Source organism: Thunnus albacares, chromosome 3, assembly GCF_914725855.1.
Source record: "Thunnus albacares chromosome 3, fThuAlb1.1, whole genome shotgun sequence".
NCBI lineage: Eukaryota > Metazoa > Chordata > Actinopteri > Scombriformes > Scombridae > Thunnus > Thunnus albacares.
Window position 1 is genome coordinate 22,971,497 of NC_058108.1, and position 15,873 is coordinate 22,987,369.

A 15,873-nucleotide genomic window follows, 5' to 3' on the forward strand; every position below is an offset into this window, starting at 1 on the left:
CAGGTTCTGTAAGGGCTAGATGACCTGGCCTCCACAATCACCAACCTAAACCCAACTGAGATGGTTTGGCATGAGTTGGACCGCAGAGTGAAGTAAAGGCAGCCAACAAGTGTTCAGCATATGTGGGGACTCCTTCAAGACTGTTGGATAAGCATTCCAGGTTTACTACATGATTCCATATGTGTTATTGTATTGTTTTGACGTTAGTATTGTTCTACAAATAGTAAAAATAAAGGAAAACCCTTGAATGAGTAGATGTGTCCAAACTTTGACTGGCACTGTACACCAGCGGGGGTCAAGGTTTTCATTTAAGAGCATTAAGCACTATATGATATGTCATACTACACATACAGTGCAGTGTAGCTACAATCAGGCTGTGGGTAGTGAATAATGTAATCCAATCAGTAAAACTATCTCAAAGCTAGAAAAGACACTGACTACAAGTTGGTACTTGTCAACCAACACAGCATTCACAGTAAAATGGGCCTTTGAGGCACAACTTTTGCTGATTTTCAACCTTACAGTATATTGATGTTTTTGTTTACACTTGTTGATATGGTTTATCTTCAACCTCAATGTGAAAAGGCTGCTGCTCTCCTTTTTCACTAAGTCCTGGTTCCCAACATTACAAGTGTTTCTGTACTAACTTCACTAACTTCAGTCCAATGTTAGTCGAGGCTGAAGGTGTAAGACCAGTCGCTGGTCAATGAGATGGAGTAGGGAAGAGAGAAGCAGCTTGCTGTGAGGCTGAATCAGATTTGATTCGTTTGTTTGCTTTGCTTTAAATTATTTGTTGAATTGCCTGATGTTAATTTTTGCCTCTTACATTTATATATTTTTAATTAATATCACCTTTTTTGGATAAGGGTACAAGACACACTCACTCTACTACCCCTAACCATGCCTCTCCTCATGCCTAAACCTAACCAAGTGGGTATATCATGTAATAAAATGGGTGTGTCGTGTAAACACTGCAGGTTCGTGTAGCTGGATATACTTTGCACATAACTCCAGCCTGCTAACCTGCTTTTTTTTAAGCATCCCTTTAAAAGTTGAAATAATATTATATATAATATTTTAGAACTTTTACTTGTATGGACTGGAGTTTGTTTTTGATTTTGTGTTTTTTTTTAAATGTTTGTATTGCTGCTGCTAAATATTTACTTCCTTTTAATGCGATTACCGTAAACTTCGGATCAATCGCGCACTCCAAACATAGTGGCTGCAGTTTGACCACGCAGTGCATATTTGATTAATATTTAATTAAAGGATTCTCCAGCAGAATCTTTTCCTGGGATATTTTATTCAACATTTAACATTTAGGGTCACCTTAGTTTGTACACCTGTTTTCTAACCAATGTGTGTGAAAGGTCATGAAGTGTTGGTGACGTCACGTGACCGCCGACCTTCCTCTCCTTCTTCTGTCTGCCTGGTTGTTTGTGTAGCTGAAAGCACATCATGGCTTTCTTCACTCACCAAATCTGCAGAGGTTTCTCCTCTTCGGCTGTTAGAAATGTTGTTATTAAGCATGTAACGATCATCGGAGGAGGACAGATGGGTGCAGGAATTGCGCAGGTAAGCGACGAAACGCTCTCATGCTCTGGTTAACCAAGCTAGCAAATAGCTTCACTACAGCCAGCTGACATGCTGTATATAACTCAAAGGGCTGCAAACACGTTTCATAGGTTATATGTGATCGGTAAAGGCTGATACACAATAATTACGACGCTGAAGTTAGCTTTTGACTAGAGGACAGTTGAGAGAAACATAAAAGCTTTAACCTTTAAAACCCACCTCTAGATTTGTGAACCATAGATTTAATCAAAGAAAGATTTTACTGCATTGTCACCATTCAGACACCATTAGACCATGTTTATCATAAAAACACTGTTAATCTTGTCAAACAACGACCTGATTCGACTCTAGAGACTGTTTAAACCATTGTCACAATTCTGTAAACAGAAAAAAGGGCGATTTCACTGTTTTTTCCCCATTCAGACCACATTAGACCAGGTCTAGATCAAAAGTCTTAGACATGTCAAATCTGGACTAGATTAACAGATAAACTGCAAGGATGGTCTAAAACAGTGGTTCCCAAAGTCTACTTGGGACCCCTCACACATTGCATTGTCACGAGTTAAGTTACCGATTATTGTCTTGATTCATCGGTTAATCATTTTGCCAACAAAATGTCAGAAAATAATGAAAAAGATCCGTTAAAGTTCCCCACAGTCCAAGGTTTCATCTTCAAATGTCTAATTTGGACTAACAGTTCAAACCCCAAAGATATTCAGCTTATCATGTTTGACAAAGAAAATCAATAAATCACATTTGAGAAGCTGAAACCAGCTTATTTTTTTCATTTTTGCTTAAAAAAATGACCAAATCAATAATTCAGTTGTCAAAATTGCTGATTAATCTTCTATCTATTGACTACTTCATTAATCGACTAATCTTGCAGATCAAGAAAGAGGACTTATTTTATTTCATTTAAATAACTTTTGGAAGCTTGAGGAGGTAAAACACAGTAGTCCACAAAAAATTAAGCAAAAATTAAAAGAAAGCTTGACAAAAAAAGAGAAACCATTTTGTGTGTCCAAATTATGTTTTTTTTTCAGTATCCCATCCTGTCCTATCATCTCACGACTCCTTTGATTAATCCAGCAACCTATTGTGGTCTCAACCCCCAGTTGGGGACCACTGATCCAAAACACAGATTGAGATTTGTGAAGGCCTTATGTACATGTACAAATGTACAGTACCAGTCAAAAGACACTTCATTTCACTTCACTTCTCATTCCCTTGAATGAAAAAGTATGTCAGGATGTTTTGTAAAATAATTTACTTTGTGGATCATTAACTTACATTAACTACAGCATGTTTTTTACTTAAATTATCATATTTAGGCTTTTTCATAATATAAAAGCCTCTAATGTTAGTTGTCTTTAAAGTCTTAAATTTCCCTGATAATGAATGGTTCACTTGTCTCACCTTTACAACACAATCACCCACTGATCCCATAAGGAGGTTGTGTTATGAAATAGTTCAGTTGTCATTCATTAAACACACTTTAGTCTTTTTCCTTGTGGTGTGACATAACAAGACTCAAAAATAAATCAGCTCAGATGCACTGCAGCAACTTTCAGAAGATACAAATGCCAAATTTTGCCACAAGGTGTCGCCCTCCATATTTGTTTTTAGTGCAGATTTTGAGCTGTGTTCTAATTTCATACCAGTATGTTCCAACTGTGTATAACTATAATATACTAATTGTCATATACTGTTTTTGTAGTTTTACACAATAAAATTAATGTACTTTACTGGTTTTTACTAATAGAAAAGTATGCAATACATGCAATAATGACTAAAGCTGCAACAAAGAGAAAGCAAATTGGCTTTCCAAAGATGTTTACTTTACATTTTGTTTTCCATGATCATCTTCAAGCTGTTAGTCACCATTCACAATGTGTTTTAATTCATTGTAGCTCAGTAGCTCCTCCACTTCTTTTTGTGTATTGCATTGTGGTTCAGTCATGTACATCAACAACAAACTCAATATTTTTTTAGTATGCATACTAACTTGTTTGAGTATGCTTAATTTTGTTACTTTCCAAAAGTAAACACACTACATACATGCAGCAATTACACAGAAAGAGGTTTAACAAAATATCACATATACTGTATATACCAGGTTTATTGATGTATTTCTAGTTATCTTGAACTAATTTCTTTCTGGAAGGTTGCTGCATCAACTGGCCACTCTGTGACGCTGGTGGACACATCTGACAACATCCTGAAGAAGTCTGTCAAAGGAATTGAAGGGAGCCTTAAAAGAGTGGTCAAGAAGAAGTTTGCTGATAAGCCAGAGGTGAGACACACTTGAGATAAAATGAACAATAAGGTTAGTGTGAAGGTGAAAAGTGTGTCACTACCAGGAGATATTGCATTTGGTTTGTTTCAGGCGGGTGAAGAGTTCATTCAGAAAGTCCTGCACAATGTGTCAACCTCAACGGATGCTGGAGCTACTGTTCAGAGCACAGATCTTGTGTTGGAGGCCATTGTGGAAAATCTTAAAATCAAACAGGATCTCTTTGGTGGGCTTGACAAGCTGGCACCGGCGTAAGCACTGTCTCGTTTCTGTTTGATTTCTCAGCTGTATTATATTTGATAACCTTCTTAAAAGGGCAATGAAATGAAAAGTTCAGCACAACACATGTCTGCTTCTGTTATTAACTGCTGCCCATATTATGTGTTACCTATTTTTTTTTTTTTTTTTTTGCTTTACCTCTTGTTTTAGACACACCATCTTTGCCAGCAACACATCCTCCCTACCCATCACTGACATTGCCAGCTCCACCAAGCGACTGGACAGATTTGGCGGCCTTCACTTCTTCAATCCAGTCCCTATGATGAAGCTTGTAGAGGTAGGGCTCTGACAAAAAAAACCATTATATTTATTTTTATTTGTTGTATTTGTATATGTTTATTTAACATAGACCATACAGGTAAGCATTTTTACATAGGAAGAGTAATGCAACAGGTGTAATGTACTGTACATAGGGCATCTAGCTGAAGCTCATTTGCAACAAAACACATAGGTGTCCTTGTAAAAGCTTTAAATTCCCTTAAATTGGATGTTCAATATATACTGATCAGCCACAACACTAAAAATACTGACAGGTGAAGTGAACAACTTTGATTATCTCATTACAATGGCACCTGTCAAGAGGTGGGATATATTGGCAACAAGTGAACTGTCAGTTCTTGAAGCTTATGTGTTGGAAGCAGGAAAAATGGGCAAGCGTAAGGATCTGAGCGACTTCAACAAGGGCCAAATTGTGATGGCTAAATGACTGGGTCAGAGCATCTCCAAAATGTCAGGTTTTGTGGGGTGTTCCCGGTATGCACTGGTCAGTAACTACCAAAAGTGGTCCAAGGAATGACAACTGGTGAACCAGTGACAGGGTCATGGGCGCCCAAGGCTCATTGATGTGTGTGGGGGGCGAAGGCTGGCCTGTCTGCTCCAATCCCACAAAAGAGCTACTGTAGCACAAATGGCTGAAAAAGTTAATGCTGGCTATGATAGACAGGTGTTTGAACACATGGTCCATCGCAGGGTGTAGCTGCAGAACAGTCAGAGTGCCCATGCTGACCTCTGTCCACAGACGAAGGTGCCTACAATGGGCACATGAGCGTAAGAACTGGACCATGGAGCAATGGAAGAAGATGGCCTGGTCTGATGAATCACATTTTCTTCTACATCATGTGGATGGCTGGGTGCATGTGTGTTGTTTACCTTGGGAAGAGATGGCACCAGGATGCAGTATTGGAAGAAGGCAAGCCGGTGGAGGAAGTGTGATGCTCTGGGCAATGTTCTGCTGGGAAACCTTGGGTCCTGGCATTCATGTGGATGTTACTTTGGCACATACCACCTACCTAAACATTGTTGCAGACCAAGTACAGCCCTTCATGGTAACTGTATTAGGCAGGTGGTTTTTGACTGGTATGTGAATTAAATGGTGTCGCCAACAAGAAATATTCACCTTTCTTAAAATTAATTTTTGAACAGCTTTTTACTTGTTGATAGACAACTTAAACAACTTTTGTACAGTTTGTACAAACTGTAGGCTACTACATGTATTTGACTGATACTCCAAAGTGCATGGACAGAACTATTTTCACATTGGCTGTGCAGTCTGTGAACAGCTACTGCAACATTTAATTTTCAAAGTACAACATTGGTGGTTGGACCACTTTTTCTAGACACTAGCTGCTCTGCTAATCTATATGGAAAAAGAAAAAGTAACTTTAAGAAAGGTGAATGCTTGTTGGCAACACAATTTAATCTGCATAACAACACATATTGTGTGGTAAAAACTATCTTTTCTGCACAAAATTTGACCATTTGCACCACACAAACTAGTTCTTATATATATACTTGAGTTTTTACTAAATATACACCTACTGACTGCCAGGTGGAACTGTAAGCTGGCTGAATGAACCAACCGACAAAGCTAACGTTAGCAATTGCAAACTCCATAACAGCCTATCAACACTCCAGTTCTGATTTCACACAATGCTGCACTGACAACTACCAACAGCTGAACGTGGACAAAACAAAAGAACTTGTCATTAACACATCAAACACACCTCAAACTGGACTGAACCCAACCTCCATCCACAGCAAGACAGTAGAAGAGGTCAACAACTTCAAATATCTTGGACTCACTTTAGACAACAAACTCAGCTTTGATCAACACATCACTGATATCCATAAACAGTCCCAGGAGAGACTCCACGACATCTGCAAACTCACAGCACTTTCTGTTGCCCCCCACCTCCTGTTGCTGCTTTACAAAAGTATAATCCAACCCATCCTGCTGTACTGTTCCCCCTGTTTCTTTACCATGTTAACCATCTCCAACAAAAAAATAAATTTACCAGGATCACACGTGCTTCCTCTAAAGTCATCCACTTCCCTACACCCAGTCTCTCAGACATGAATGAGCCATCACACGCCCCGCATTCACAATAGCTAACGACACCAATCACCCCCTCAAACCAAACCTCACACTACTGCCGTCAGGCCATTGATACAGGAGAAGTTTTGTCCCTTCTGCCATAGCAGCTCTGAACAAACTGCTTTGCTGACCTAATGTATAGATCCAGAGTTAGCTGTGTGTGTGTGTGTGTGTGTGTGTGTGTGTAGACACATGTATATGTGTGTAGATACAGGTGGGGGAATGAATTTTATGTGTTTATGTGTCTGCATGTATATGTCTGTACGTTGCGCTGTGGTTATCTGTATGTTTCTGTGTATGTACAGGTTGTGAAAACAAATTTCTTGCAGGACAGTAAAAACTATATCTGTCAAATATCTGACCTGTATAACACTACATTGAAGAGTAAAAGACAAAATGTGGAATATGGTCAACAAATTTGACCCAGCACTTTAAATTTCATGGAAAAAACACACTAAACCTCAAATTATGCCAATGACCTTAACTAGACTAAATGACCAAATAACATTTGCTCAGCATAATCAGATATTTCCCTCTTACTAAACTGCATGAATACTACTAGTTCTAAAACACACATATTACTCCAGGTATGCAGATATAAACTAAATAAAACGAAGTCACACCTTGAAAGGATTAACAGTTAAGTTCATTTTATCTTTTGGCGTCTAAAACGTTTATTTTTGGAAGTTATGTTACAGTTGTTGATGCTACAGTGACAGATGTTTCCTAGCAAAAGTGTTTAGACATTTATTAAGTTTTAATGGTGCAATCTGAGTTTGAAACTAGTTGGTAGTTACTAAGAACTTAAGAAGGACATTTCACACATAATTACTGATGGTTTTAGAAACAGCTGGTGCAACCCAGTCCTGTATAAAGCCAGTAACACTTCATAAACTAGAATCAAAGTTGCTTAAGTATTTATCTTCCACAGGTTATTGGAACCTCAGCAACAAGCCAAGAGACGTTTGATTCCCTCCTGAACTTCAGCAAAGCGCTGGGAAAAACACCAGTGTCCTGCAAGGTAAGATTTGCTGTCTGATGTTATGTTATAGCTGTAGTCTCTAACAAAATACAGCTCACTCAGCAGTATCCAATATCCCTTTATTCAGGATACACCTGGATTCATTGTAAACCGCTTACTTGTTCCTTACATGATGGAGGCCATCCGCTTGCATGAGAGAGGTATGTATACATGCATGACTATGAGAGGTATCAGTGGCTCCAGTCAAGTTTTCTTATCAGAATCATTTAAGTGTCTTGAACTACTTTAACTTGGAATTTAAATTGGGAACATACAACTGTAGAAGAATCTGTCATTTTGGGGAGGATTGAAAAGAAGATGTGCAGGCCTTTCTTTGGTGTCACACACCCCTTTTCGATGAAAGCAGTTCGATGGCTGGTTCATCTAATCTCGAACAAGTTCTTTGCATTTTGACAGCCAAGAACCGGCTCTCAGCTAGGAAACCTGGTTCCAGAGCAGCACCAAGACTTAATTAAGATAAAAGAACCACTTACGTCAGGGGCTGGCGCTGGGATTATTTTGACCAACTAAAATCAAATGCATTGCGTCCAGACAGGCTAAAAGCTGTTGATATGTCACTTTATTAAGTTTTATTATTTTTTCAGGTGTGAAAGTAACCATGTAGATCCCCAATATGTAGTCAGTTTATCCAAACAACGGCAGTTTGGAAATTTGCTGCAATGTTTTTCAGAGATGTGAAGGGGCCATTGGCTGGTGTTACACTGTATTTGGTGGTCCATCAGATTCTGTGATCTAATATATTAAATATATCTGATATATTAAATACATTGAACAAAGTACATCTTTAATACTAATGTCAATTCATAAGCAGCATTTTAATATATCACTTGCAGCCCAATTTTCTGCAAAATTAGTATTTTTACTTTACTACTAAGTAAATTTAGCTGGTAATACTTCAATTCTTTTACTTAAGTATGATTTTAAATGCAGTATTTTTACTTGTGATAAAGTATTTTTACATTGTGGTATTGATAAGCCACTTTTTTCTTCTAACACTGCGGGTCCTAGAATCTGATTGGTCACCAAATTCGGTGTAACACCGGATGAAATGGCCGTCAGTCATGTGATACAGTCATGTCTTGCTTGAGTATACTTCAGTGTGATCAGTCTGCTGGTAATGGCATACTTAATCATTCATTTAGTGGGCCGTATGCAGTACATAGGAGAGAAAGTACAGCTGTGATTTAGTCCACCATTGTTGTTGTGCTTCCGTTTTCAATTTTATGGCAGGTTGCAACCAGCATTACGATGCATTACTGACACCTACTATGTTGGAATGTTAAGTGCTTGAAGTTGGCATTAGCATTGCTAGGAAATCAGAGGCGTGTACAGTTACGTAACAACTAGGCTCTCTAGCTCGTGGAAAGCAAGCCGGTTCTTAGAAGGTTTGTTAGTTGAACCAACTGCAAGCTGGCACCAGCACCATGTTCCAGTTGGTGAAAAGGGAGAAGCATTCATGTTTAAGTGAACCGCGTCAAACATTGAGGCTCTAATGTGATATCACTTACTATTATTTTCAAGTTATTGATTGATTTCTGCAGCTTCGTGTGGTTACCATTTTATTTTTCTGTTTTCTTCTTCAGGTCATGGATCCAAAGAAGACATTGATATCGCCATGAAACTTGGTGCTGGTTACCCCATGGGACCCTTTGAGCTCCTGGACTATGTAGGACTAGATACAGCAAAGTTCATTATGGATGGTGAGTAAAACTATGTTATATTACTTTACTTTAAAGTGAAACTATAACATAGAAATACTAAGCTAAAACATTTTTTTGTTATTAAACCCCATTTTGAGGTACTAAATCCTTTCTGTTGTTGCATATCATTAGGTTGGAGTGCAATGGACCCTGGAAACCCACTTTTTGGCCAGAGTGAATTGCTGAACAAGTTGGTGGCAGAGGGCAAATATGGTAAAAAGACAGGAGAAGGATTCTACAAGTACAAGTAATTCAGTTTGCAGTAGGGATTGATATCACTGTGAAACTTCTCAGTACTCAAGAAAATAAAGCCATCCAACAAAGAGTGGTAAGGATCTGAAATAGGGAAAAATGTTGAATGATCAACATAACACTATTGATCAGGAGTTAACCTGTGTGCCTTCTGCTTTAAAGGGCAACTTAGTCTGTCAGTCCATTTTGTTGTGGACATCCACTGTACCTGAATGACATCTTTTTATGAGTGAAGAGATTATGTGATTAAATAGATTTTTGAAATATATGGTGTCCTGTTCTCATTTTTGTGTGTGTAATGAAAGGTGTTAACTGCAGATACACAAATACCAGGGTCTGTCTTATGAAATGTATTCTTAACATACAATGCAAATGCCTCTCATCGGCTAGAAGTTTTTAAAAAGACCAAACTGCAACAGCTGAAATGGAAGATATAACTTTTATCAGAGTACTCTGAATGTCTAACCACAAGAGTCAGTAGGATAGATTGCAAACTTTTACACTTTGCCTGAAACACTTAAGTTTACTTATTACTTAGTATACTAGATTTTACAATTAACATATTGTAATTCTACTACAGCTATTTCTGCCCATGTTAAAGGGCTATTTAGTTATATAGAGAAGAGTCTAAGGTTAAGTGGGTGTCCAATATTTTCCAGATTAAATGATCTGTGTGATTTTGGGCTTTATAGGAAAAACTGACTTTAATACATGGCTATGAATCCTTTGTCAGCCTCTTCTCTAAAGCAGGACACACTATGGGAATGTTTAGCATACCAACCACCACTTGGTTTCTCCAAAACATGCTGTTAACCAAATATGAACACAAGGTGGTGCTGTTACACTTGAAATAGGAATATTCAAGAGGCACAGGTCAGATTTGTCCAGAAATAGAATTTTCCTTTGATCTTGCCTCTTTCATCAAAAAATGTTTACTTCAAAAATGTAATTTTTGCCTTAATTTTTACAGATGTTAAAGTCTGTTTTCTTGAAAATTTATATTGAACAGAAGAGAAAAGATGGACATGACCCCTGAAATCAACTCGTTACCCAATAGAATTGTTTTTTATACTCGGATGATGTAGGTTTCTCTTTTCATTATCACTGCAATAATGTTGTATGAATGTAGCCTCGGGCATTGCGTGCTTTCTGAGTTTTAATTGCTTGTCAATTTTTTAAGCTTTTTGAAGTTTCCACAAAGACTAAAACATGCTCCATCCAATGTGTTACCCCTGCTTTACACCACTAATAAGTGGCGCTACTGCCAATGGACACTTGTATTATAATCTCCAAGGATGACACATAGACTGTTACATCTGGCACTTCTAGCTCTGGTCTTTCCACCACACGAGTGATCAAATGAGCCAATGGTGCCTTTTTATTTTTCTTTAAAAAAACAAAACAAAACAAAAACATGTTGAAACAGTTCAAATATGACCACTTGGGAAGCAAAGTGCTACACCAAGATGACAGTGACCCAAAATATGAGAATAAAAAAAAAAGAGGAATTCATCAAGTAATACTAAAATAGAGCATTAAAATCAAAATATTACAGAGATGCTTGCATGGAATAAACAACATGGGTAAAGACCACACTATTAGCTACCAGAGAGAAAAGACAAAAGGTCCATTGCAATAAAAGAAAGACTGCCAAGTGCTGGGGTAAATATATATATCTGCTTCATTTGTCATGTTTTAGAACAATAAAATATAGGCCTCTGAGCTATCACTCTCGCCTTTGTCCTAATGTTGCCTGCAAAAATACCAAGAAAATTGACATATCCTGACAGTTTTAAAAAGTACACATACTGAGCATTATTTTACATCTGAGCAAGACTCGAGGTCACTATTTGTTACAAATAGTTATCAAAAGAAGCCTTAAGTTTCAATTTTCTGCAAGACGCTTCAACAAGAAAAATGGCTTTCCTGTGTCCAAAGCTTATTTTTCATATATACCACTATATAAAAAAAAAACAATATTTAAAAAAAAAAAAAAAAATCACTAAAATATACACCAAGAAATTGAAACAAGGGTTCAAGATACAAAAAAGCATTCAAAATAAAATTCAGTCTAAAATGAAAAGCAAATCATAATGTTGATCCTTTTTTGCACCAACTGGTCATCAACAAACTAAAATGGCGTCTTGAGGACGTTTCTTAGACAAGATGAGATCCCTCCATCTTCCTTAGTGCAGTCTAAAAAGAGGTGTTTGGTCGGTCGGGCAAAACCCCAAATGGTCTCAAAAATCCAGTGAGAGAGAGAGAAAAGGGAGGGTGGGGGGGGTTTCAGGGAGTGAATGTTGGCCTAATGAACTATACAAAAAGGAACAGAGGTGACAAATAACTTACAATAACTTAGAAACAGGTGTTTGGAGTGTCTGGGTGGTGCAGGGGAGAAGTTTGTGCGCACATCAAAATTGCTGCTGTTTTTCAGTGCAGTGCCTTAAAGCTGATTGGAAAGAAACTGACAAAACACAGACGTCAAATTGATGTGTTCTGGGTTTTCGGTGAGAGAACGTGGTCTTGTGAGGGTGCTCCTACTCGTCATGATTGTCTTGTTCAGTTCAGTTCAGTGTCTCTACAGCTGTCGCCTTCAGGAAGGGAGTAGAGTCAAACAGGGAAGTGTTTTTGGTGGTGGTGGTGGTGGTGGCATGTGACTGTTGAAGGAAAGGGAGTAGGGTTATGTGGGGTAGGAGAGAGGGGTGGGGGAGGGGGGTGGGGGGTCCTCTGAGAACTGGAGGCTTCAGTTTGGAGATTTAAGGGTCTTCATGGAATCTAACAGGCCTCCATCTCTAGCAGAGGGCCCGTAGCTGCTGCCTTCGCTTTGCATGTGGAGAAATTAGTCCGTTTTCCTCCTGCAAGAAAACAAAATCTGGTCAGTCAACCACATTAACTATGAAGTGACTGCATCTGGATACAAAAGGAAAAACTGCAGTTTTTTTCCCTCATTGGTGGTGGAAGGGGAGGGGAGAAAACATTTTTTAGAAACACATCAACAACCCACACCAAAACACTGATCACACATTCCCGCCACATTAACCAAAACCAGACAGAGGCATGACTCAAGAGTGACTCGAAAGTGTCTCACCATGCAGGCATGAATACCCAGTAAAAGGAACGGCAAATGATCTGTCATTACCACCTATGTAATCAATCATAATTTTTTTGTTTTTAAGTGTTATAGCTGATTGAATGAAAGCCTTTGCTGCAATGTAGAGCCAGGCCCTGAAGTACAGAGGGGGTTACAGGTCAGTGACAGGATGTGGGCCGGCCAGCTTTGATCTACTCTAACATGGGGGTTGCCGTGACCCAGCTGGCAGCACCACGTTCTTCTTTGCCCTCCCCTGACTGACTCATTCCTCCTCTTGCTCTCTCAAGGCGAGCACCCAATTGTGTAGCTTCTGGTTGACATTTAGGCTGCCGCTGCAGGTGGGCGATGGGAAAACAAGATGAGGAAATACTCTCAGCGCAGGAGGATCACCACATTGACCCAGTTGGTTAAAACTAGCAGAGTTCATGGAGCAGTGTTAGTAATTATCTGAACCGTGCAGGTTGACCCTGCCGTGTAAAAATGCTACCTGACTGCTCAATCCACTTCACAGGACTCTCATGAAATTGGCCTCTTTCCCTGACAGGGAAATTGTTTGTCAAGCAGCAAAAGTGTTCTTTTCCCTCCCGTGATCCAGGCTTGAGCTAACATAACAGAGTTAGCTTCAGTTATTGACAAGCCAAGGAGAGTTATTTTAGACCCGAGCAGCATCAAATAGAATCTGTGATCAAAGTGGAGACGCGGAGACTTTGGTGGATGGATGCCTCCTGCGACTAAAAAGATGGATGTTTTGTGAAGACGAAAAAAGGAAAAGAAACGGTATTAGTTTGCTTCTCCCTTGTGGCAAAGCCAAGAGTGTGTTTTTGTAGGAGAGGAGTCAGCTGAGCCCTGCTGCTTGCTGCATCTCAACGCTCAAAAGTCTTAACGCGCACGCACACGCGCGCACACACACACACACACACACACCACCCTGCAGACTGCTTTACCACATGTGGATAAAAGGGAACAGGACAGAGGCCACCTTTCCCAAGGAGAGCTGACCCTGAGCTGCACAGAGTAGAAACTGAAAGGAACACGGCGCTCGGAGAGAAAGAGAGAGCCCCTGTCGCTTTTATTTACCTCCGCCGCCCTCTCTCTTTTCATCCCAGGATCTCAAAGCGGGCCCGCACGCCCGGCACTGCACCCTGTTTCCTGGGGAGCATTTTTCCTTCCCCCACCACAGACATGAAAAGCACTGGCCTTCCTGCCTGGGGAAGAGGCCTGAGGGGCTGCGGGCGAGAAGTGAGTGTGTGTGGACGTGTGTGCGTGTGTGTGTGTGCGCAAGTTTCAGAAAGGGTTGGTGGTAACAGCAGGGGTGTGTGCTTGCGTGGTGGTTGGTTGTAGGGGGCACCAGGCCAGCGCTTCACAGGGTCCAGCCGACACAAACACTGGGATTCAGGAGCAACTTGACCCCTCCTCTCCCCTCACCTCCCTCCATCTCCTCCTCCTCCCTCTACATTAGTGCTCAGGAATGCCGGCTGGACTTTTTTGCAGGAAATGAAACGCTCCTCTGTTCAGAGGACTAGCGAAGGTTTGGTCCCCCCCCCCCCCACCCTTCTCTCCTCCAATTCCTTTCCCTCTACGGGATGGACGGAGAGAGGGAGGGAGGGAGGAGGGGAAGGAGTCGGACAAGCTCTCGCCCCGCTTTTGAAGTGTGGGAGGTTAAGATAACTGGCACAGCCTCGCGTCTCAATCGCCGCTTTCACCTCCCAGGCCAAATCAAAGCGGCCGCAGCTGGGGCCCGCCCGCCTTATAGCCCCCTAACCTCCAACCCAACCACCCACCCAACCACCCACCCACCCTCCTCCTCCTCCTCAGCTCCCTCCCTCCCTACACGGAGCTCTGGGGTTTCTTTTGGTGCCATTAAAAAGGAAAACACCGCCGACAAATTACTCCAAAAATAAGCCAAGTGGAGAGAGGTGTCTCCAGTGCAGGCTGGGGTGCAGACTTTACCATGGCAGAGAGAAGAGGGGAGATTTGATGGGAAAAGGGAGGGAAAGACTGAGAGCAAAGGGGCTGACAGATAGAACCAATACAAGCAAATAAATATCAGTCACTGGTTTATTGCAATTTAGGTCTTATTTTGTGGTTTCAACCATCATTTCTATTGGTTATGGCAACAATGCGCTCAAAAGAGTAATTGTTGAGATCTGGGAATGTGGTGACATCACTACAATGTTGCCCAACAGGACAATAACCACAGTTAGATAATAAGATAGCTTTTACACAAGTGAAAGTGAGTTTGCCTGAAATGATGGTGGTAATCTCTTACTGCACAGGGACACTGCGTAGGTGCACACTTACCGCAAGTACGATAGGATCAAATTTTAGGTTTGGCTAACTTGAGGGTTTGTGTACAACCTGTCTGATCATCTCACTGCACATTTCTTCCTCAATCATCCTCCTTTTGAGCAATCTCGCCACGTTATCAGATCTCAGCAATAAAAGTGATGAGTAAAGTCTTATTTTTATCCAAAGAAATGATCAAGGAAATTAAGAAAATGACATCTAAATTGTAATAAAATGGAATTATGCTTTAATTGTCAGGGGACAAAAATATTCTCACTATTTTTTTACTAATAATTGGTTCACAGAATAATTGCTTTTGTCGATTGTTTTTTGGATTAGTTGACTGATTAGTCAATAAAATGTCAGAAAATAATTAAAGATGCCCATCACAATTTCCTGAAGTCTAAGATAACCAACAGTCCAAGACTCAAAGATACTGAATTTACTTGATAAAAGACAGAAAAGCAGCTGAAAGCCCGTATATGTTTGTAAATGATCAAAATTGTTGGAAACTAATATTCTACCACTGATTGATTTATTGATTAATCATTTCAGCATTGTAAAGCTTTTATTTCAGTCTGAGCTCCAGCATGTCAAGCTTTTTTTTTTTTTTTTTTTTTTTTTCCCCTTTCATCATTCACTGGGCTCGGTTCGGTTTTGGCTCAGACAAGTAGGTCTGCGAGGTCTAGTAAGGAAATGTCCACACATTTAGATCAGAATCTGGTGTGGTGGAGTGTCTTGGCAGTGACCTTGGTCTGGATCACACAGCTGGCTTTGGTGACACCTTTTCAAAGCAGTCTGCTCTCTATAAAAGTTGTGGTAGTGCCGCTCTTAAAGACACAAGGGGAAAATAAAAGGAGCGGGCCAATAAAAAAAAAAAAAAAAAAAAAAAAAAAAAAAAAAAAAGGCACCTGGAAGAAAGAAACAAAATGTTTTGCACTGTCAGCATTTTCTTCAGCCTTGAGAAGTTCAACATAAAAG

General features: G+C 40.0%; 2 protein-coding genes across 15 annotated transcripts in view; one reads left to right on the forward strand and one right to left on the reverse strand.

Annotated features, from left to right (window-relative positions):
• The first annotated feature begins 1,193 nt into the window (after nt 1-1,193).
• Nucleotides 1,194-9,781, forward strand: hadh (hydroxyacyl-CoA dehydrogenase). Its single transcript, XM_044347077.1, has 8 exons — nt 1,194-1,575; nt 3,740-3,868; nt 3,962-4,119; nt 4,298-4,424; nt 7,453-7,542; nt 7,631-7,703; nt 9,147-9,263; nt 9,396-9,781. The coding sequence occupies exons 1-8, from the start codon at nt 1,459-1,461 to the stop codon at nt 9,512-9,514; spliced, it is 930 nt and encodes a 309-aa protein (XP_044203012.1). The 5' UTR covers nt 1,194-1,458; the 3' UTR covers nt 9,515-9,781.
• A 1,042-nt stretch (nt 9,782-10,823) lies between these two features.
• lef1 (lymphoid enhancer-binding factor 1) overlaps nt 10,824-15,873 on the reverse strand; it is a 110,127-nt gene continuing 105,077 nt past the window's right edge. For 10 of the 14 annotated variants that reach the window (XM_044347089.1, XM_044347086.1, XM_044347084.1 and 7 more), the window contains one exon: nt 10,824-12,370. In XM_044347089.1, coding sequence (XP_044203024.1) covers nt 12,291-12,370 — 80 coding nt within the window. In that variant the 3' untranslated portion in view covers nt 10,824-12,290. The remainder of the gene's footprint in view (nt 12,371-15,873) is intronic. The other 4 variants (XM_044347092.1, XM_044347088.1, XM_044347083.1 and 1 more) reach the window with 1 other exon arrangement.